The following is a 20940-nucleotide window of genomic DNA, read 5'->3' on the forward strand; positions in this document are numbered from 1 at the left end:
AGGGAGTGAAGCACAGCTCTGACAGATGTCTGTGCATTGGTTGTTCTGTTGCCGACTTAGGAGAAACCACATCAGAAAAGCACTAACAGGCTCTGGGGGACTCAGTTAGGTCTCACCCAGAAATCCTACTGACAACACTCCTTGAGCTGGCTCCTCCAGTTTCCTTAGCTTTAGCCCAATAACCCCCTCTGTCCTTGAAGAGGGGAGCCCTACCCCCACCCCAAGAGAACTCATGAGCGGTTCAGAAACCACCCAGGGAAGCAAGCAGTCTTGCCTCTTCTGCGAAGTGGAGTCCAGTTGCTGTGCAGAGCCACATGCAAACCCTGATGCTTCTTTTTATTACAATCACTTTTCAGGGCTGAGATGGCTCAGTGGTTAACACTGGCTGCGCTTCTGGAAGACCTGGGCTCGAGTCCGAGCAACCACAAGGTGGTTCACAACTGTCTGTAAGTTCAGTTCCATGGGATCTGACACACTTATACAGACATGCATGCAGGCAAAACACCAATGCACATAAATTACAAGATCACTTTTCAGACTATTTGTAGCCCTGGTTGGTGACTAGAGAATCAAGAAAAAGGGCACTGTGCTGTGGGGAGTGACTGGTGGCCGGCCTCTGCCTGCCCTGTTCCGAAAAAGGCAACCATGACCATCAGAATCATGTCTTCCAAATCTTAACAGCTCTTCAAACTTTTGGGGTCAAGAAACTGAAGCACGTCTGCAAGAGTGTGATGGCCACCCTGTGTGCCGCCTTGCACAGTGACTGGCTGTGAAGAGACCACGGCCAGGGTATCGCTTACAAAACAAAGCATTTAGGCGGGGTGGTGATGGGACACGCCTTTAATCCCAGCACTCAGGGAGGAAGACAGTTTGAGGCCCGCCTGGTCTGCAGAGTTGGTTCCAGGATAGCCAAGGCTACACAGAGAAACCTTGTCTTAAAAAACAAAGGGGTTGAGGATTTAGCTCAGCGGTAAAGTACTTGCCAGGTTCGGTCCTCAGCCATGAAAAAAATAAATAGAGAGAGAGGAGAGAGAGAGAGAGAGAGGAAGGAAGGAAGGAAGGAAGGAAGGAAGGAAGGAAGGAAGGAAGGAAGGAAAGAAGGGAGGGAGGGAGGGAGAAAAAAGAAAAAGAAAAGAAAGCATTTAATTGGGGCTTGCTTACAGCTTCAGTTCGTTGTCCTGGCCAGAAAAGCATGGTGGCACCCAGGCAGACATGGTGCTAGAGAAGTAGCTGAGAGTTCTACATCCAAATCAGGAAAAAAGAGCCGAGCTGCTGGGTCTGGTGTGGGCCCTTGAAACCTTAAAGGCGACCCCCAGTGACACATTACCTCCAACAAGGCCACACCTCCTAATTCTTTCAAACCATGCCACTCCCTGGTGACCAAGCGTTCCAGTCTGTGAGCCCATTCAAACCACCACACTGGCCCTTTCGCTAAGTCTCATCTCACACTGTGCACACAAAGAGCACCTCCCCTGTCCCTCACTTTGTGCAGAGGACACTGTCGTCTTCAGTGCAGGCAAGGCTGTGGCGGCCATGGGCCACACCTGCTCTAGAGCTGAACGTCAGGCAGGACAAGGAGAGCTCGAATCTGGCTGCAAAAACCCCTGGTGCCTCCGAGGCACAGACCTGTACCATTTAGACTGGTCCCAGGCCTGGGAGTGGCTCAGCCTCCTGTTAGACCTCCAGCACTGCAAAAAGCTAAAGCTTAGGGGTTTGTCAGTGAAGTGCCTGTCACCCAAGCATAAGAATCCCTAGGTGTCACCAGGATCTCTAGGTACCATAAGGATCCCTAGGGATCACAAAGATCCCTAGGCTGTAGCAGCTTGAGGCTGTAATCTCTGTGCTAGAGAAGTAGAGACCGGAGAATCCCTGTCTCAAAAAGCAAAATGGAGAGCAATCCATTTTCTCTGACATGTGTCTGGCTTCCGTGCATGTGCATACATGCACACACACACACACACACACACCTGTACTTGCATATAGACAAATATACATACATACTCCACAACAAAAGTAAAATTCTTGTTTCCTTTTCTTTTTTCCTTTTTACTATCAGAGGCAGGCAGATCTCTGAGCCCCAGGACAGCCAGTGCTACACTGGGAAACCCTGTCTCCAAAACAAACATTAACAACAACAAAAAGAGGTATTTTTACGCTGTAGCTCAGATATTGACCTTGACTTTCTCCTGCCCTCGTCTTTTGAGTTTAGGGATACAAGCAATCATTACAATTTATTGCTGTTTTGCAAAGACATGAAGGAATCTGATACATTCACGTGTAAGTATACAGTGGCGCATGCCTGTAATCCCAGCACTCAGCGAGGCAAAGACATGTGGATCTCTGTGAGTTTGAGGCCAGCTTGGTCTACAGAGTTGACTCCAGGACAGCCAAGAGAAACCCAGTCTCCAAAGCCAAAAAACAAAACAACAAAAGTATACTTAGAGTGTCCCTGACCAGGTGAGGTGGTGTACTTGAATCCTAGCCCTTGGGAGGCAGAAGCAGGCAGACATCTGAGTTTGCGACCAGCCTGGTCTACAGAGGAAGTTCAGATCAGAAAGGCCCTGCCTCAAGCAACAGCAACACACCAACACGGACCTCCAAATGCCTACCTGGCTTCAAAGTCCATCAGGAAAACATCCCCAAAACCCAAGTCTAAATTTCTGCGGAGCCCACACTTCCTGGCTCTGCTTTGAGCCCTGTAGAAAGGACTTACTTGCAAAGTTGTTTCTTAGGAGTACCTGAGCCTTGTCATACTGATTCCAGAGTTAAGTTCAAGGGTGAGAACACCCTGTTTAGACAGGCACCTCTTTGTAATCCACGACACACTATTTTGTCATTGACTTGGGGACCTAACTCTCTAAAGATGTTCCTAGCCAGTATCTTGCAAATGAGGTGTTCAGCTTGCAACTGCAGAGCTAGGTCAGACCTGGGGTGGGTTGAGCCCAGCCAGGGCCAGTCATCTGGAGCTGGTTCCTGCTTTTGCCCAGGGTCCTCCGCTGTCTTTTTTGTTTCCTGTGAGCGCCAGAACAGGAAAGGTCTGGAAGCATTGCTCTGAGGAGTAGAATTGTTGAAGCCTAGCCCGCCACATGTGAGGACAGCACTGCCAGTGGCCACTGTGCCTCAATTTCCTCCTCTGGAAGACAGTGCAAGGGGCTAGAAAGATGGTTCAGCAGTCAAGGGGCAAGAGCACTGGCTGCTCCTCCAGAAGACCCAACTCCAGCTCCAAGGGATCTGATGTTGTCTTCTGACCTCCGTGGGCACCAGGAATGCATGCAGTGCACATATGTGCAGGCAAAATACTCATATAAAAAATAAATTAATTTAAAAACCAATGACATACAACATCCTGATTTACAGGGTGTTTCAGTTAAATGTTGAAATGTGACAAAGATCACTAGAACCTGAAGAGGTACTGAGAACAGTAAGCTTTGAGCTTTTCTAAATTCCTCATTCTACAAATTGAGGAACTGGGCATGAAGCACGCCAATGTTCTGTCAAACGCCAAGCAACTGCAAGTCACCAGGACAAATAGTTTTTTGCTCCTGGGGAGCCAGGCTTCACGGCCCTCAGGGCTTGTCTGGGCTGTTTGCAGGGCTGCTGTGCCTCTGGACAGGCCCTCTGGTCTGCCCCACTGTCATGTTCTGTGACTGTCCTTAGCCACTGGACTTCCTGAGAGCGCGCACCCGCCCTGCACACTGGAGGAATGCAATTCAGCTTTCTCCAAGAGCCTTGAGTCATGTCTGTGAAACAACCTCCAGTCGGCTATTCTGAACACAGGGCTTGTCCTCCTCCGGTTTCTGGAACTGGAAGCTGTTTTTTTTTTTTTTTTTTTCCTTCAGCTTCTGCTTCCCGGGTGTCCTCCACCCTCTCCATTGTCGGGATGCCCTCCCAGCTGCAGGCTGCAGCTGAGAGTCTGGGGGAGAGGAACCCACACTGAGGACAACCTGCTACCTCAGTGTTTCCTCCAGGGGTCCAGGCTGTGCACGGTACCACTCTGCCCGGAAAGGTGAGTGCATATGTGAACAGCTTGCTACACAAATGCCCTAGGCTGCTGGAGGGCACTGGTGACCATCTGAGTCCCAGTTGCCATGGCTACCTAAAAGCTGAAACCACTGGCTGCTTTGCTATGGGGACTGACTCAGCTGACCTCTCAAGGTCCCTTCCAGCCCTAGGATTCTAGTTAGCCCCAGCTAGATGACACCGGGTCTGCTGTGAAATAAGAAGTCCATGACATATGAAGCTGGGGAATAAAAGGATCCATCAGACACATCTTAGAGGTCACCCTGCCTTACACATCACTCTCAGTTAAAAACCCAGTTTCTACCTCTGCTATGTGGCTTATGACCCAGTCTTTTTACTTTAGTTGTTTGTTTGTTTTTCTGAGACAGGGTCTGTGGCCAGGCCTGCCTCCTAAGTGCTAGGATTTCACCACATCTAACTTTACTTTTTTTCCCCCCTTTTACAGCTCTAGCCACTAATTTTTTTTTTTTCTTGAGACACGATCTCACTATAGAAGCCACGAACTCACAGATAATCCACCTGCCTCTGCCTTTTTGTGCTGGGATTGAAGGCATGTACCGTCAAGCCCCAGTAATTTTGATGAAGGTTTCTTTCACTGGGACCACGGGAGCTTGCATCACTAGGGGGTGTGTCAAGCCTTCTAGGAAGCAGGAGGAAGGAAGTCATTCATAAACCAGGCAGATGCTAAGCCACGGCTCTGGTTCCTTCTTGCACATCCCTGAGCCATGGGAACACTGCCCCAGAGGGGACCAATGTCTCTAGAGCCTGATCACCAGAAGTTTGCCTTCCCATAAGGACAGAGCTGGGAAGTCACTGAGCCCCTGGCTTCCCTACACAGAGGGAGATCTCAGGCCTGACTGCACGGAGCCAGGTCAGAAAAGCCAGGGGATAAAGCTCTGACAGCAGGGCAGGGAAGGAAAACAGAGCAAGGCACAAATGTCCCTTATTCTTGATGCAGAAAGCTTCATGGCTAATGATGTCTGAGGGTTATGAAAATCTGCTTCTTGCCTGGAGTCATGATGTACACCTTCAATCCCAACCCTGAGAGGCAGAGGCAGGCTGATCTCTGAATTCAAGAACAGCAGGAACTATACAGTCAAGAGACCTTGCCTCAAAAAACCAAACAACAACAACAACAACAACAAAAAAGCTGCTTCCTTCAAGATGAAATCAAAGCCTTTATTAAATCCTCCTCCTTTGTATTACCTGCACCCCAAGACCTGGACCTGAGGAGGGGGCTGACATCACCTTCTACGCACAAGTCAAGTGTGCTGCACGAGAGCAAGATGCAGCACTGGGCAAAGCTCTGCAGCTCTGAGAACCCACTCAGAGCCCAGGCAGACCCCAGGTGCTCAAGCACAGGAGGAGAATCTGAGCTCATCCCTCCTGGCCAAGCTAGGGGGAGGCACTAGCTGCCACTCGCTGAGGTTTATGGGTGTGCTTCTCTTTCTCTTCTCCAAAGATAAGGGCAAGAGACGGAGGAGGCAATTTTCAGTTGTGTGTGGGTTTGATTTAAGGCTTTGGCTCTGGGTCTGCTGATATACTAAAATACTTTCTGGGAACACCATCTCCTGAGCTCCCCCTTGGCATAAACGTATTTTCAAAAATGAAAACAGTGAACAAAGATGTGGAGCGGAGTTGCTGCAGGGGACCCAGCCTGTCACGTCAGGATGGTATCATCCACCTGCTCCGTGGAGTCCGCCTGGCTGGCCAGCTTCCTCAGCGACCTTCGGTTGCATTCATTCAGTGCCTCTAGGCTGGCCACATCCAAGATCTTGGAGAGCGACTGCGGGAAAGAAGATCAGAGGAGACAGTAAGAACACAGCTTCAGGACTGGTGCCAGCCTGAGCGCCTTGGGTGGAATCTAGCAACATAAGGGCTTTGGATAGATCAGAGACAGCTCAGAAAAAAAAAAAAAAAATCTCCTCATGACTCTCCTAAGCTAGGGAACACAGGCTGCTGAGGGAGGGGCTGAGGGCACAGTCTGGGACTCAGATGGGGCGCCCCACCCGGATTTCTGTCCTGTGTTTGGGATCCAGTGGAGTTTATTTGCGGAAAATGTCTGAAAAGTCTGAAAAATGAAGGCACTGCGCTCCGGGCGCCCGGCCCTCCGCCCACTGTGGACTAGCATGCACGGTGTCATAGAACAGAGCGTGGGACAAATGCCCACAGCGTAAGCCGCTGGCACTCCAGACCAGGCTCCCACCTGGAACAGCTCCTCGCCCTGCCTCATCTTGAGTAGGTTCACAATGGCCTGGTCACTGTAGGCCCTCACAACGGTGTTCTTATCCTTGGTGTTGTCAAGAAGAGCCTTTAGGATGGGCTTGATGGCCTGGGGCTCCAGGGGAGGTTGAGGGTCCTTATTTGCCCACCAGATCATCTTCTCAGCAACCAGCCTGATGTCACTGGATGGGTTCTGCAGACACTGTGAGAGAAACGCAGTTATCCATCCAGTCCACTTCTCAGAAAAGGCCCATTTCCAGGGCGGACACTGTCCCTCCTGCACAGACACTAGACCCACTGCTCCCTCCTTAAAAGTAACAGTGTGACAAGGCTTCCTCCCTTGGCAGGTGCCAAGATGACTTCCTTCCCAGTCTCCTATGCTGTTGCCAGCCTCTTGGCTTACAATTCCTGGCCCACAGGAGGTTTTCACTTCCTCCCACAGGCAATGCTGCTTCCTGCCTAGGCCTTGGCTGTTGTTGGTTGTACTGCCTGGGATGGGCTTGCCCCTTGATTCCTCACTCAAATGTTTCCTTCTCCTTTAATTCTATCTAATCCAGGCCTTTGTCCGATAGGTTGCAGGGAGCTTGCAGCCTTGTTCATCTCCACTCCTTCAGGGTTAGGCCCAGCAGGCCCCCAGTAAATAAACGCTGAGTGAATAAGTGGGTGCAGGCTGATTGGTCACAGGCAAATACTTAGGCAGAGCCTTCCTAAACTCGTAAGTGGGACTAGGCATCTTCAGAGCAGAACAGTTCCTTTCAGGAACCTCATTACGCAGTGAGGGCCAAGTCAGCAGCACTGCAATTGACTAGGGGCTGGCCGCAGAGGCAAGTTTCCAGCATGGGCCTAGCATACTAAAATGCTGAATTTGGCTCTAACTTCTGTGTACCTTAACATATGAGAAGGGACCCACTGGGCAAGGAAGCATCCTGCTGTCATGTCTGAGTCATCTACTTCTTTCTCTTAATCACTAAGATAGCCATAAATTCACAATCCTCAGCCTCTGGCTCCCAGGTACCAGGATTACAAGCATGTGCTAGCACATCAGGCTCCCTAGCTATCCTTTTCAGAGCCTAGGACCTACGCAACAGCCACCCTCTCAAGCGCCTTGCCAGCTAAGGCTAGGAGACGGTCAGAGTTCAATTCAACCCCTACGCATGGAGGCGTGTGCCTTTAATCCAGCAAACAGGAGGCAGAGGCAGGCCTCTTGGAATCTGTAGACTAGGCCAGCTAGGGATACACAGTGAGACCCCTAACTCGGCGGCCAGTGAGACGCCCAGCTGGTAAAGACAACTGCTGCCGAGCCTGACATACGACCCTCAGGAGCCACACGGGAGGAGAGAGCCCACTCACACAAGTGTCCCCTGACCTCCAGATTGCTTGGGCCTCTCTTAAGTGCTGGGGTTACGGGCATGGGCCAAAAACCAAAAAAAAAAAAAAATTTTTTTTTTAAATGAAACAATTTTACTGTAGCTTTGTTGGTAATACTATTAATTTCCTCCCAAATTTCAACTGTGTTCCCTTTATTTTTATTTTTTATTTAAATTTATTTTTATAATTCATTTACTTTACATCCCAATTGTAGGTCTCTCCCTGGACAAAAACTTTTTTTTTTTTTAACAAATTTAGTTTTTGTTTTTTAAGATTTATTTATTTATTATCTATACAACATTCTACCTGCATGTGTGCTTATACTCCAGAAGAGGGCAACAGATCTCACTAGAGATGGTTATAAGCCATCCATGTGGTTGCTGGGACTTGAACTTGGGACCTTTGGAAGAACAGCCAGTGTTCTTAACCTCTGAACCATCTCTCCAGCCCCCCAAATACAGTTTTTTAAAACCAGTTTTGTTCTGATTTTTACAAAACTAGGATGTCTACAAAGAACATCTGAAAAAGCGGCTCTCAACTTGACCTGGAGTCTTAAGAATCTGACCAAACCCTGAATATACGGCTAAGAAAGCTGCACACCGTTTTTCCATCTGTCCCCAGGGGCTCAAAGGAGTTTTCGGAGACCATCCTGGAGCACGCTCTGCTCCAGGGGCCTCCACTCCACTCCAGCTCCTCATGAACCTGTCCCCACTCACCTTAATGAGTAGGCTGGAGAGTCTGGGTGGCAACTGTCCGCCTCCTGTCTCAATGTGATACTTCATAAGGAAGCCCATGCCCCGAATCCCACTCACGGCAATGGGGATCTGTGGAGAAGAGCAAGAGCTACATAGGACAAAGGCGCCCACTGCTGCCTTGAAGCAGCAGAGCTGGGTGTTGGTCCTCCCCCAGGACTGCAGGCCCCACCCATCTTATCCCAGATTAGCACGCCAACAGCTCTCACTGAGAAGTCTGCCAAGTGGCAGGGCAGAACAAAGTCAAGGGTTCCCAGGAACAAGGGTCAGGGGCCTTCTGACCAGGAGAGGCTACCTCCTCTAAGCCCAATTTCAGCACCTAACAAGTTAACCCAGCTCAGCAGAACTAAACACCCAGCTGGACACAGCCCTATATACAGGGTTTGCAAGAAATGGCAGTGGAGGTTCCAGGAAAGATAGAACTGAGCCTTACCCTGTCTGCCACGGCATTGTTGAGGATCATGTCCTGAACCTCACTGCTGTATCTGCCCTCACAGAGTCTGCTGGGAGCCACGTGCACAGCCACAGACAGCGCCAGGCTCCGGCCGTGTCGAACCATCCAGTCAATGCCAGATACGTCAGCTGGACAGGACGACACAACCGGGGTGACCTTCACTGTTCAATACAGCCCCATCCTCAAATCCAGGGGCCTTGTCTCCCCACCAGGACCAGGGAGCAGGCTTGGGGAACGGGAAGTCCCTGCTTTCATGGGAGATCCTGCAGCTGCTCCCGGCCTGCAGCCATGTTCTAAGAGCAGCAACACTCGGGCTCCTGGAGCACAGGACACTCCAGTCTGTTCTAGCAGCTGGATACCAAAGGGTAGTCCAGGGGCTCCGAGACCTTCGAGGAGGAGGGAGACGAATGCCCAAGGCTTTTCTCTGGCCTGTGTAGCAACCTACCCAGCAAGCACTGCTGAAGGACAGTGCTGAGCTCCTCTTCAGTCAGAAAGGCACACAGCTCCCCAAGGCACCCGGCTGAGGAGATCCGAGTATTGTCCTGACACAGAGTAGAGAGGGGCATGACAGGGAGTGTGGCCAATAGCATCAGCTCCCCAGGGAGAGGGCAGGGCAGAGGAAAGATACCTCAGCTCAGGAACTCTAAGGCCATCCTCATTCTAGGACTGCATTCCCAGTACCAGACTGGGACTGCCAATTTACCACAACTGCTATGTGGTGGAGAGTTAAAAATTACACACTTCACTTAATTATAAAAACTCTAGTGTGTGTGCGTATAGCAATCATGAGCACAATAGCACTAGTGCCGCATTTACGTAGCGCCTTGCTTTCAGGAGAGTGAATTCTTCCCATTTAGCATCTCGGTTGCCATCCACAGTGCAAGGAACACAAAAGCACAGCAGAGACAGGGGAGCCACCTTCCCATAGTGCCTGCAGAGGCAGCTACAGCAATGGCTCTGCACTCTTCTCCCTGAAGCCCATGTCCAGATGGCTTGCTGCTCTCTCTGTTCTGTGTCAGCCAAGTTGAAGCCACTGGTCAACACAGATAAGATGAGGAGGTGTGTCATCACGCTACACACACTTTTTTTTTTGGGGGGGGGGCAGTGCCAGAGATGGCACCATATCCTTACACATGGCAGGCAAGTGCTTGACCACTGAGACACACACACAGCACCCCAGGGTGAGTGTTCTCTGAGAAAACCAAGGCCAGGTACGAAAAAAGGCTGTTTGCTTGATTGCCCTATGGCCAGCTTACTCCAAATGTAGAGAGGTGATTCTAAGTAAATGCTATTTTGTTAGTAAGTCTTACTTTGACTGTATCCCCCCAAACCAAATGGGCTAGCTACTTTTATGTAAATTTGACACAAACTAGAGTCATTTAAAGGACAGAACCTCAATAGAGAAAATGCCTCCATAAGATTGGGCTCTGGGCAAGCCTACAGAGCATTTTCTTAGTGACTGAGGTGGGAGAAACCACCCATTGTGGGCAGGGCCATCCCAGGGCTGGCGGTCCTGGGTTCTATAAGAAAGCAGGCTGAGCAAGCCACGAGGAGTAAGCCAGTAAGCAGCACCCCTCCATGGCCTCTGCATCAGCTCCTGCCTCCAGGTTCCTGCCCTGCTCAAGTTCCTGTCCTGACTTCCCTCACTGATTGACTATAATGTGGAAGTATATGCTGAATAAACCCTTTCCTCCCCAGCTTGCTTTGGTCATGGTATTTATCACAGGGATAGGAACCCTGGCCAATCTACCAAACCAGTAGAGACTCCACGACTAGAAACTAAAGCCAGCTGACTCTTGCCACCTTCAATCTAAGTGTAACCCTGAGAACAGGCTGCCAGCAACATGGGCCTCTAAATACCAAGCACAGTTAGAACTATTCTAAGTTCTTCTCTGGAAAATGCAAATTTGTCTAAATACCAAGCTTTGCATGGTCCTATAAAAGCTCTAGGATTCCTGACTGTGGCCACAACAATTAGGCACACCCCTACATGTACTCACAAGAGAGGTGGGGCTGCAGTCAGAGAGCAGGCCAGTAAGAACCAGCAGGCATACAGAGCCACAGGCACAGAAGTGCAGTAGCCACCATGGGTGTGCTCGGAGGCCAGGCTTGTCAGCTCACACCTGCAGCACTAGCAGGGACTGGGGGAGGAAGATCACAAGCTGGAGACCAGCCTTGGCTACCCAGAAAACCTTGTAGCACAAAATCAAAGATGGCTCAGTGAGTAAAACACTTGCTATGCAAGCATGAAGGTCTGAGTGCAGACCCCAACACCCTTGTGAAGCCAGCTATCGGCCTGCAATTAAGGTGAGCACAGACAGGCAAAGCAAGGGATTGCTGCCAGTCAGTCAAGGCAAAGAGCGGAGCTCTGCGTTCAGTGAGTATCTGTCTCAAAAAATGGGGTGGAGATGGGATTAAGGATGTACTGAGCCAGGCAGTGGTTGCATACATCTTTAGTCCCGGGGCTTGGGAGGCAGAGGCAGGAGGATCTCTGTGAGTTTGAGGCCAGCCTGGTCTACAAAGTGAGTTCCAGGATAGCCAGGGCTACTCAAAAAAGCCATGTCTCACTCCCCCATCCGGCAAAAAGGAGGACCTTCCTGAGTCCCTTTACAGGTGAGCACATCTGAAATCCCCTTCTCCCCACCCCTCAGGATCGATCACTCATCCTTTCTCTCCCTACAAATAAACAAGGCTGCCACACCAGACAGCTGTCTGTGGGAGGGAAAACAGAAAGGTCTTTCCAGAGACTCACCATCCATATTCCTACCAGTTTAGAAAAACCAATGAGAACTTAACAAACACTTCCAGAATTGGTAGGACTAACGGAAGCGAATACACCAAAAGTCCCAGGGCCTCTACAACTTGGTAAAGGTGCAGCCAAGAATAAGCCTCACCTTCTAAAACTGCTAAGACCATCACATAGACATAGGCTTTTCTAATGGCAGCATCCACTGCAGCCTGCAGCACAGCACTGCTACAGAACGGCCCCGCCTGTCTCCTGCAGCCATCTGCTTTCTAAGGGGGCAGAGAGGGAAAGTGACGGAAGCTACAGGGGCTGGTGAAAGGTCTGGTGATCAAGCTGCTGGCTGGGCTAGGGCTTGGTGGCAGATACGTGCTCAGACCTTGGTTTGACCCCAGCACACTCAAGACAATAAAACCTGAACCCCAGAAACCAACATCAGCAATACTTCCTGTCTCCCTAACTGCCTGAGCAAACCCGGTAAGTCCCAGAGTAACTTAAGGGGCAGGGTTACTCCCGCCCAGTTGACGGTTGAACCAAAGTCACCCACACAGACAGTCTGGAGAAAACAGCTGAAAAAGATGAGAAGCAATGGCACTTCCTGTGCAGCCACTGACCTACAGCCATACCTCATCATGTCCCAGCATGCTTAGGAGGAGTGAGACGACGTTTTTCCGGATGGCAGCATCCACTTTGCCACCTGCACCCTGAATCACAAACCTCAGGGCCTGCAGCATGGTGTCCCTACAGAAGAAACGCACTGCATTCACCCAGGCTCCCCGACTACTGCCTTCCACCCACTCAGGCACGGCCTACCGACGCTGCTCCAGAGGAGCACTGTACCTTATACCCGGGTCCTCTATTACACGGATTCCGTTGAGCAGCTCTGTAAAAAGGGGGTCTACCTTGATGTGGATAGAAATGAGTTTCCCTAGCGCATCAGCAGCCTTCAGGCGCACACCGCGATTGCAGTCCTGCAAGGCTTTGGTAAAAGTGGTCTGAAGCTGGGGCAGGAAGGGCTTCAGGGCAATCCCAACCTGTGGGAGAAATGCAATACCCAAAAGTCATGCCTGCAGTAGTCGCTGGCCTTCAACAGAGCAATCAGAACCACTGCCAGCTATCAAGTTCTCACACAGCCAGGAACAGACCGCTCACAACAGAAGACCCAAGCACACACAGAAAAACCTGCTTAGCTGCATCCATCTAGAGCAGTGTGGTTCTCAGCTTCCTAACATTGCCACCCTTTAATACAATTCCTCGTGTTGCAGCAAGACCCCCAACCATAAAACTATTCCCATTGCTACTTCATAACTGTAATTTTGCTACTGTCACGAATTGTAAATATATGATATGCAAGATATCTGATGTGCAACCCCTGTGAAAAAGGTCACTTGACACGACCCCTAGGTTGAGAAGTGCTAATTCAGTAATTTCTGCATCTTTAGTCAGACTGTAGGTAGAAGAGGTAGGGCAGTAGTGGCAAGCAATGTAACAGGGAGCCCTTTCACGGCCCTAGCTACGCCAGGCTTTAGTTTATTGCAAAGACAAGCAGCTGAACCCCCTTTTCTGTCTGCATCCACAGCAGAAGCAGCAGGTGACTCTTAGAGGTGAGGAAGCAGGCTCAAAGGCTACATGGTTCTACGTTCTCTGGTCACAGACCAACAGCAAGACTTGGCAACACAGCAGTACAGTGTCTATGGTCCAATTCCCTCTGCTCCCACAGGATATCACATGTTGGTCTCCTGCAAACACATTTACTCTCCAGGATCTAAACAGAATCCTAAAGTTCCTAACTCACTCACCTTGGCCAGCAAGAGGCTGAGTGTCTCCAGTAGAGCTGCCTTCACATTCCAGCTGAACCGATCACCAAGGATGCGAATCAGAGGGCCAGTGATGCTGACCACGGAGGGCCTAAGGGCATCAGCTGATGTCAGGCGGATCACCAAACCCAAGGCCTTAGCTGCTTCTTCCTTCTGCTCAGGACTGCCGGTGAGGACTCCTTCCCGCAACACTGGAAGGATGGAGGTTACTCCCTGACAGGAGAACCAGAGCTCAGAGTCCAGTCCAAATGCCCTAGGCCTACAATTTTCCCACCCAAGGCAAGGCACTCCATGGGAACTAAGAAAGCGGTTGAATCAGTCACTGCCAAGAGGGTGTGACCTGAGTAGAGGGCAAAGGACGGAGCGAACAGGTTGGTAACAGGAAGCTTACAGAGCTGACCCACCTCTGACCCACTGGCTCTGGCTGAGATTGCTGCCTAGCTTAAACCCAGGCATCATGGCCACACCTGCTAGAGGCCGCCACAGAGCAGCACATTGTCTGCAAAGGTGCCCTGGCACACAGGGAGCAGGCAGGGCGGTCCTGCTGCTGCGCCAGCCGTCCTGCTGCACATGTGGGGCTCTGCCTTACCTTCTTTGGAAGGCAGAAGCCTGGCACATGCTCGCCTTTGCTCTCATTGCCTACGAAGCGGATTTCCTTGTGTAGTTCTTCGATCAGGGCCAGCTGGTTACCAGCATCCAGCTTCTACAAGAATTGGGGAAAGCATCAATGAGGCAGAGCACTTCGCTCAAGATGCGGGCAACACAGACAAGGAGGAGACAAAGACCAGCCCCAAGTGCACCAGCACTGACACTGAGTACCAGTGACAGACAGTTCACATCTGAACCTATCCTTACAAACATCCGGGGTATTAAGCCTCCATCGTGGCACAGACCTGTGTTCCCAGCACTTGTCAACTGAGGTGGAACACTGCTTGAATCTAGAAGACCAGACTGGGCAACCACATGACAATTTTGGGTTGGTGGCCCCTCACCTTGGTGATGGCATTGAGAGCATCCCAGCTCTCCTCCAGAACCACAGGGCTGGAGTCATTGAAGAGGCGGATCAACCCAGAGACCAGGTTTCGAAGGTGGCTGGTATAGTCGGCCTTGGAGCGGGAGCAGTAAATGTTGAGGATAATGGCAGCAGCCTGCCTCATGCCCACCTCAGGGCTGCGAGTGGCTTCCAACAGGTCCTCAATGATGATGCGGTGCCCAGTGTCATCCTCTACGGAGAGGATCACAGCCTGACAATTGGCCATCTCCTGAAAACCACAGGGACATGTATGCTGAGCACCGAGTCTCTAAGCCAGCAAGGGCGGCTGTAATTGCCGTTGAAAAGCTAGAGGAGCTGGCAAGGATCGCATTGCCCTTACCAGCTGCTCATGTGGAGTCCCAAGCTTCTCCTTCAGAGCTAACATGACTGCCGGGAGGATCACACCAAGGTGACGGGTCAGAGCATCGCCAGCCACAGATGAAAGGAAAGCCAGCACCCGGGTATTGACAGGTGGTGTTGTCAGCTGGGGGAATGATGACAACATCAACCTGACAAAGACTGCATCTGCTCAGTGCCAGGCCCACACTGGTTTCTAGGAAGAAAGACCAAGGGAGCCCACTTCCCAAGGACCTGCTCCAGCACACCGTGCCAGACCCGACACTGTGCATGCACAGGAGGCCCCAGCTTGGGCGTGTGCTACGTGTGGAGATGTACCTTGGGCACCAGGTAGGGCAGCACCACACGGCTCTTAACGGCCATAACCTGCTTCAGACCATCCAGGGCGAATTCTGACACCTTATCATCATCCTGCAGAGGAACACAGGTGTCAGCAGCTGGCTCCTACTGCATCTCTGCTGTCAACTGCCCCCTCCACTCACCCCGTCTCCCACATTTACTTACTGCTCAAGGACAGGAAGAGCCACATCAGATCTAGTGGCACCCACTCCCTTGCAGAGCCCAAATTCCTATCGCCTCAGCAGTCTCCCCTGTGCTTCCCTGGTACACACACAGTAAAGGCCACTGTGGTAGGTGTGTGCGAGGCCCACTCACCAGCTGCTTCAGGAGAAACGGGAGAATGTCCTCCAAAGCCTGGTGGCCAATGGTGGAGTGCAGCTGCTCAAAGGTCTTCGCTGCTGCCTCTCGGACCTCCTCTAGGGGATCACATAATGCCTTCCTCGCCGTGGGCACAAGGGACTCAGAGAAATACAGCACCTAGAACAACGCAAGCACAGCTGGACCCATGCAGAACCAAGCAGGACAATGCCGGCTAGGGGCTCCAACTTAGCTGAAGAGACTGCCCCTACTACATGGCTCTATTAACTCAGACCATGAAAAGCTCAAGTGAAAAAAGGCAGAAAGAACACCGGATGCTCCGAGGAATCCCTCAGCTAGACCTAGCAACTAAAAGCTCATGGCGCCACTAAGGCCCAGCTTCTCCCTGTCTTCCACAGGACCCGACTGAGCACTGCAAAGGCCCCTCCAGGTGCCCTCCCAACTCCCAGAGTTTCTTGCTCATCCTCTTAGAAAGCCTCAGTCTCAACTCTAAACCAAATGTTTCCTCTGCTAAAAATCTTTAGTCTCTAATAGACTGGGAAACACACCCTCCTGTCCCTGCCACCGAGGTGGCACCACACACGTGATCTAACTGGTAAAGTGACACAAGGACAGCAACCTCAACAATGTGGAGCCGTCTCTGGTTTTCTAAGGCCACTTGAGGAAATCTTCCCTGAGTTTTTAGCTGAGAGGGAAACAGTCCACACATAGTGGGCATGACACTGCTGACAACAGCATCCACCAGAGGCTGGCGCCCTCCTCAGAGTGTCCCACTGTCACCCACAGCTGCATGGGCCACAGAGCCCTGTAAAGATACTCACAGCGTCCCGGCTGGTGGACTTCATGATCTCACTCAGCCCGATACACACACCCTGCCTCTCATCGCTCTTCTGAGACCTTAGTCCTTCTTCCAGGATGGGGATGATCTCAGGGAGGATTTTCTCCCCTAGCTTCCGGACAAGATCTCCCAACGTCCTTGCTGCAATCTGTCAGCAGAGAAGGCGTCAGCAGCACAGCCAGAGTCTACAAACCCCGAGTGCCCAGACAGCAACTGCAGAACGAGGCTCTGAAGCGCACAAGCTTCACCTGAGCTGCCACCTTCCCAGGGGATACTGAAAACAAAAGCTACTGCTGCCACCATGCCATGCCTCTAACTCCAGTGTGTAGGAGGTGACAGCAGGAGGACTGCTATGAGTTCAAAGCTAGCCTGAGACAGAGATTCTGTCTAAACCAAAACAAAAAACAAACCAACAAAAACAAAAGGGCTGAACAGACGGCTGAGAGCACTCACTCACCACTTTTGCCTTTGTTCCTTTGTTTGGTGCCCAGCCCCCATATCTGGTGCCTCACCACTGCCTATAACTACAGCTCCAGGGGCCCCAACACCCTCACCTGGCTTCTGTGGGCACCTACACTCATGTGCACATACCCACACAAAGACACACTACTTACACATAATTTAAAAATAAGACAAACAAAAAATAGCCCACAGCCTTGTCTTCAGGGCAGTGTGGTAGAGACCAAGCATGGTGGCTCAAGTCTATAAACCCAGCATGAGGGGTGCTGAGGACCAGGAGTTTGAGATTGGTCTTAATCCTTGTCCCAAAAATAAATCATAAATACTTATATAAATACATACAACTAGGTCAGGCTCACACACAACCATAGCACATGGCAAGTGTCAGCCTTACACATAAGCATGAAACTCATCACAGAATATCAGGAAAAGCCAAACCTCCCAGCTCACTCAACACTTAACCCTGGGCTTTTGCAGGAAAGGAACTCCATTCGTAACAAATGATTTAAGGAAAAAGATTAACTTAGTCTCTGTGATCTCATACAAACCCTTCTTCAAAGCTAAACATAGCTTGCTTACCATGGCCAGGTACTGGACGTAGGCCAAAAGGGACAGGCTGAAGTGACTTATCAGTCCAGACTGACCATGTCCTCCCAACCACTGACCCTGTCTCTCTCCGCCCAGCATGCCAGCTTCATCTCGTGCAATGCTTGCTCCTCTCTGATGTATCTCTAGCTACAATGGCCTGGCTCTAGCCTTCTGTGTGCCAAGTCCTGCTTATCGGGGGCCTCTGCATCTAACGCAGATTCTACCCCAACAGCCCTGTTTCTGTTTGCCCACCTCCCCAGCTGGTCAGTGCTCACTAACTGTTCATCTTCAAACACCACTTTTTCTGAGAAGCATTTGCTCAGCCCTGCTAGGCATATGTAGTATGACTGCACTTGCCACAAGCGCATCTGACACATGCATGTGCCTATCGGATTAATATGAATTTCACTAACAAGGAGGGAGGCTTCTCTTCTTTCCCGTGTGTCCACAGACACTAGGTCCTGGTGTGGCACACAGTAACTACTCACTGAATGCCTAACTAACTGTTCCCTGTTACGGGGGGGGGGGGATGCCTGTGTTTCCCTCAAGCTCTGGAGATCCAGCCAGGCCCAGCAAACTCACCGTCCTCTTATCTGAACATGTGCTGGCCAGGAAGCCCAGCAGGAGGCCAAAGAGAGTGGGCAGGATCTCTCGCAGGGTGCGGGGCGTGTTGGAAACAACAATCTTCCACACGTGCAGTGATGCCTGCCTCACCACCAGCTGGGTATCTGAGCGGCCCATGTAGAGACCCGCCAGAACCCGATTCCGCCGATCAACACCCAGGGCCGTGATGATTGCCTGTGACCCACAGAAAGAGAAGAGGGCGCACAGTGAGGCGGCATCGTGGCAAGGGCTTTGCATGCCCATAGCATGAGAAGGAAGCCAATGTCAGGCCTTTACCTTGTTAGACTGTGCAGTTCCAAAGTTATCATCCTCAGAGGCTGTCTCTGTGGTCATCTTCCCAGTGACCCCAGAGATGTGGAACAGGAGGTCTCCAAGGAGCTGAACAGAGCTGAACCTGAGGCCAAGAGCAGAGTCACACAGCCTCAAGGGACAGTGTTAGCGTATGGTCCAGTATTACACAGAAGACAGACTGCAAGGAAATGTACCCAACACACCCATGGTGGCTATCTCAGCATGAGGATTTACAGACAGGCTCCATCTGTTTACACAGCCTCTTTTTCTTCTTTTTTTAAAATTTTTATTTTTGGCTATTCAAGACAGGGCTTCACTGTATAGCCTTACCTGTCCTGGACTCACTTTGTAGACCAAACTGGCCTCGAACTCACAGCCATCTATCTGCCTGCCTCTGCCTCCCTGAGCGTGTTGGAATTAAAGGCATGTGCTATGGGTGGCCCAAGCAGCCTCTTTTTTTCTTTTCTTTCTTTCTTTTTTCTTCGCAAGGTTTCTTTGTGAAAGAGTTCTGTCTGGCTATCCTGGAACACACTTTGTAGACCAGTCTGGCTCAAACTCACAGAGATCCGCCTGCCCTGATCTCTTGAGTGCTGGAATTAAAAGTGCGTTCCACCATACCTGGCGCCTCCTGCATTTTCTGCTAGTGGGCATGTTACTGCAGCCATGAGAAAGAACAGCCAGGTGCCAGTCAGTGGCACAGCACTTGCTCAATATGGAGAGCATCTTGAATTCAACTCTGTACCACGACAGCCCCCACCCAAACAAAACCAAACCTTTTTCTGGTTGTTGTTGTTTTCAAGACAGGGTTTCTCTATGAAACAGCCCTGGCTGTCCTGGAACTCAGTTTGCAGACCAAGCTGGCCTTGAACTCGCAGAGACCTGCCTGCCTCTGCTTCTTGAGTGGTGGGAGTAAGGTGTGTGCCACTCCCAGCCGGGGCATAAACTTATTTTTAAAGTATGGATGGGGCGTGAGGGATGGCTAAGTGGGTAAAGCACTGGCTGCCCGTCGAGGATGCAGGTTCAGTTCCCAGCACCCACAGGGTGGTTTAACAGCGCCAGTGACTCCTTCCAGGGCCTTCAGTGTCCTCTTCTGATCCCTCTGGGCACCAGGCACACACACAGTGCGGAGATATAGATGTTGGTAAAACATCTGTGCACATAAAGTAAGTAAATCTTTGTATAAAAGAGCATGTGTGAGCCTACCTATACATGTGTCACACACACACACACACACATACACACACACACACACACACACACACACACACACACACACACACACACGGAAAGTTCAGAGTTCTCAGCAACATGAGTTTCTCAACTGGAGTTCCCAAGAATCAAAGCCAGGGCCTCTGGATCCTTTGGTCCCACTTCTCACCGTATTCTCCAGAGGTCATCAAAGAGGCCTTGCTCCAGCTGGGGCAGCAGCAGGGCAATGGCTGTCTCAGCATACATAGAGATGACCCGCTGGCCTGCACGTAGGGCGGTGTCACGAACAAACTCATTCTCATCAGCCAGAGCCTGCACAGGCAGAGGGTGATCAGCAGGGCTGCCTCTTCTGGGCACACAGACCAGGGAAGCGACTCATAAAGGGGCAGGGTGAGGACTCCTGCCACCTGGCCGCACGTGAGCTCGGGAGAACAGCAGCGCCCTCCCCACTTCCTCCCTCCTCAGCACTGGTACCTACTTTGAGGATACAAGGGATGATGGGCCCCACATAAGGGGTAAACTTGTCCCCAAAGGTGATAGGCAGGTAGTTGAACATCATGATGTAGCCATCTCGGACATGGGGTGCGATGTCCACTTTGCTGGCAGTAGCCACAATTTCTGGCATCAATTTCTCTAACTTCTCTACTCCTAAGCCAGCCATTACCTCAGCCAACCCTGAAGGACAAGAATGGAATCAACCCACTGGCCCTGAAAGCCCCTCCAGAGCATACCCTGTCTGGTCCTGGGCTTGTTCTGGTCTCACCTTGGGCAGCACCCGAGCGATCCACAGAGCTCTGCTCATACGTCAAAGTCTCCATCAGCCATGGCAACAAGTCCTCAAAGCATGACTCACCCATACCCTTCACCATGGCCCCAAGAGCCTTTGCAGACACTGTGCGCACCTGTCATGTAAGCAAGAAGAGAGGGAGAGGAGATGTAGCCCAGGGACGACCAGACAGAAGCAGGGAGGACCCAGGCCTCCCTCCCCTTGCCTGAAAGACACCACACATGGTTTGGGGAGTTTCCAGGAATGAATTTTCCAGACACTGGGCTATGCCCATACTCACCTCAGGGACAGGATCCAGGAGTGAAGTTTTCAGGCCAGGCGTCACACTGGGTAGGTAAGGAGCCAAGTCCTGTAGCAACATAAGCTGGAACTCAGGCTAAGGCCCAGGTCCTGTTTTCTCCAGGACTGGCTCTGCTGTAGACCCTGACATCGGCACTCTGCCAACCAAGAGCAACAGCGGGAGCCTCACAGGTCACAAAACATCTGCGTAACTGGGTAGAACACCTCTTCTAAGTGTTTCCTTGAAGGCTTGGCAAAAATGCTTAAAACATACAGGCCTGCTTAGGCAGCCGCAGGTCCAACTGCGGAGCCTCTGTCTCTTCCATGGGACCACTGCCTGCCCAGGCTCTCAGTTCCTCAGGACGTCACTTCTGTACTTTGCTGTCAGAATTTCACTATCGTCTTTTCCTTCTTTACTTTCAAATGTTTATGTCTGTTGAT

The 20940-nt window shown here is 51.1% G+C and overlaps 1 protein-coding gene across 3 annotated transcripts in view; it reads right to left on the reverse strand.

Moving 5' to 3' along the window:
- Positions 1 to 5178: 5178 nt before the first annotated feature.
- Positions 5179 to 20940, reverse strand: part of Gcn1 (GCN1 activator of EIF2AK4) — a 62285-nt gene continuing 46523 nt past the window's right edge. For 2 of the 3 annotated variants that reach the window (XM_021631784.2, XM_060382552.1), the window contains 20 exons: positions 20501 to 20569; positions 20197 to 20335; positions 19912 to 20108; positions 19603 to 19745; positions 18210 to 18327; positions 17892 to 18107; positions 16246 to 16410; positions 15422 to 15583; positions 15086 to 15178; positions 14751 to 14894; positions 14370 to 14639; positions 13967 to 14080; positions 13360 to 13590; positions 12401 to 12594; positions 12187 to 12301; positions 9263 to 9359; positions 8797 to 8945; positions 8328 to 8435; positions 6227 to 6445; positions 5179 to 5806 (listed from right to left, as the gene is read on the reverse strand). In XM_021631784.2, the coding sequence (XP_021487459.1) occupies positions 5681 to 5806; positions 6227 to 6445; positions 8328 to 8435; positions 8797 to 8945; positions 9263 to 9359; positions 12187 to 12301; positions 12401 to 12594; positions 13360 to 13590; positions 13967 to 14080; positions 14370 to 14639; positions 14751 to 14894; positions 15086 to 15178; positions 15422 to 15583; positions 16246 to 16410; positions 17892 to 18107; positions 18210 to 18327; positions 19603 to 19745; positions 19912 to 20108; positions 20197 to 20335; positions 20501 to 20569 (3069 nt within the window). In that variant the 3' untranslated portion in view covers positions 5179 to 5680. The other variant, XM_060382551.1, reaches the window with a different exon arrangement.

The sequence above is a fragment of the Meriones unguiculatus genome, chromosome 4 (genome assembly GCF_030254825.1).
Source record: "Meriones unguiculatus strain TT.TT164.6M chromosome 4, Bangor_MerUng_6.1, whole genome shotgun sequence".
NCBI lineage: Eukaryota > Metazoa > Chordata > Mammalia > Rodentia > Muridae > Meriones > Meriones unguiculatus.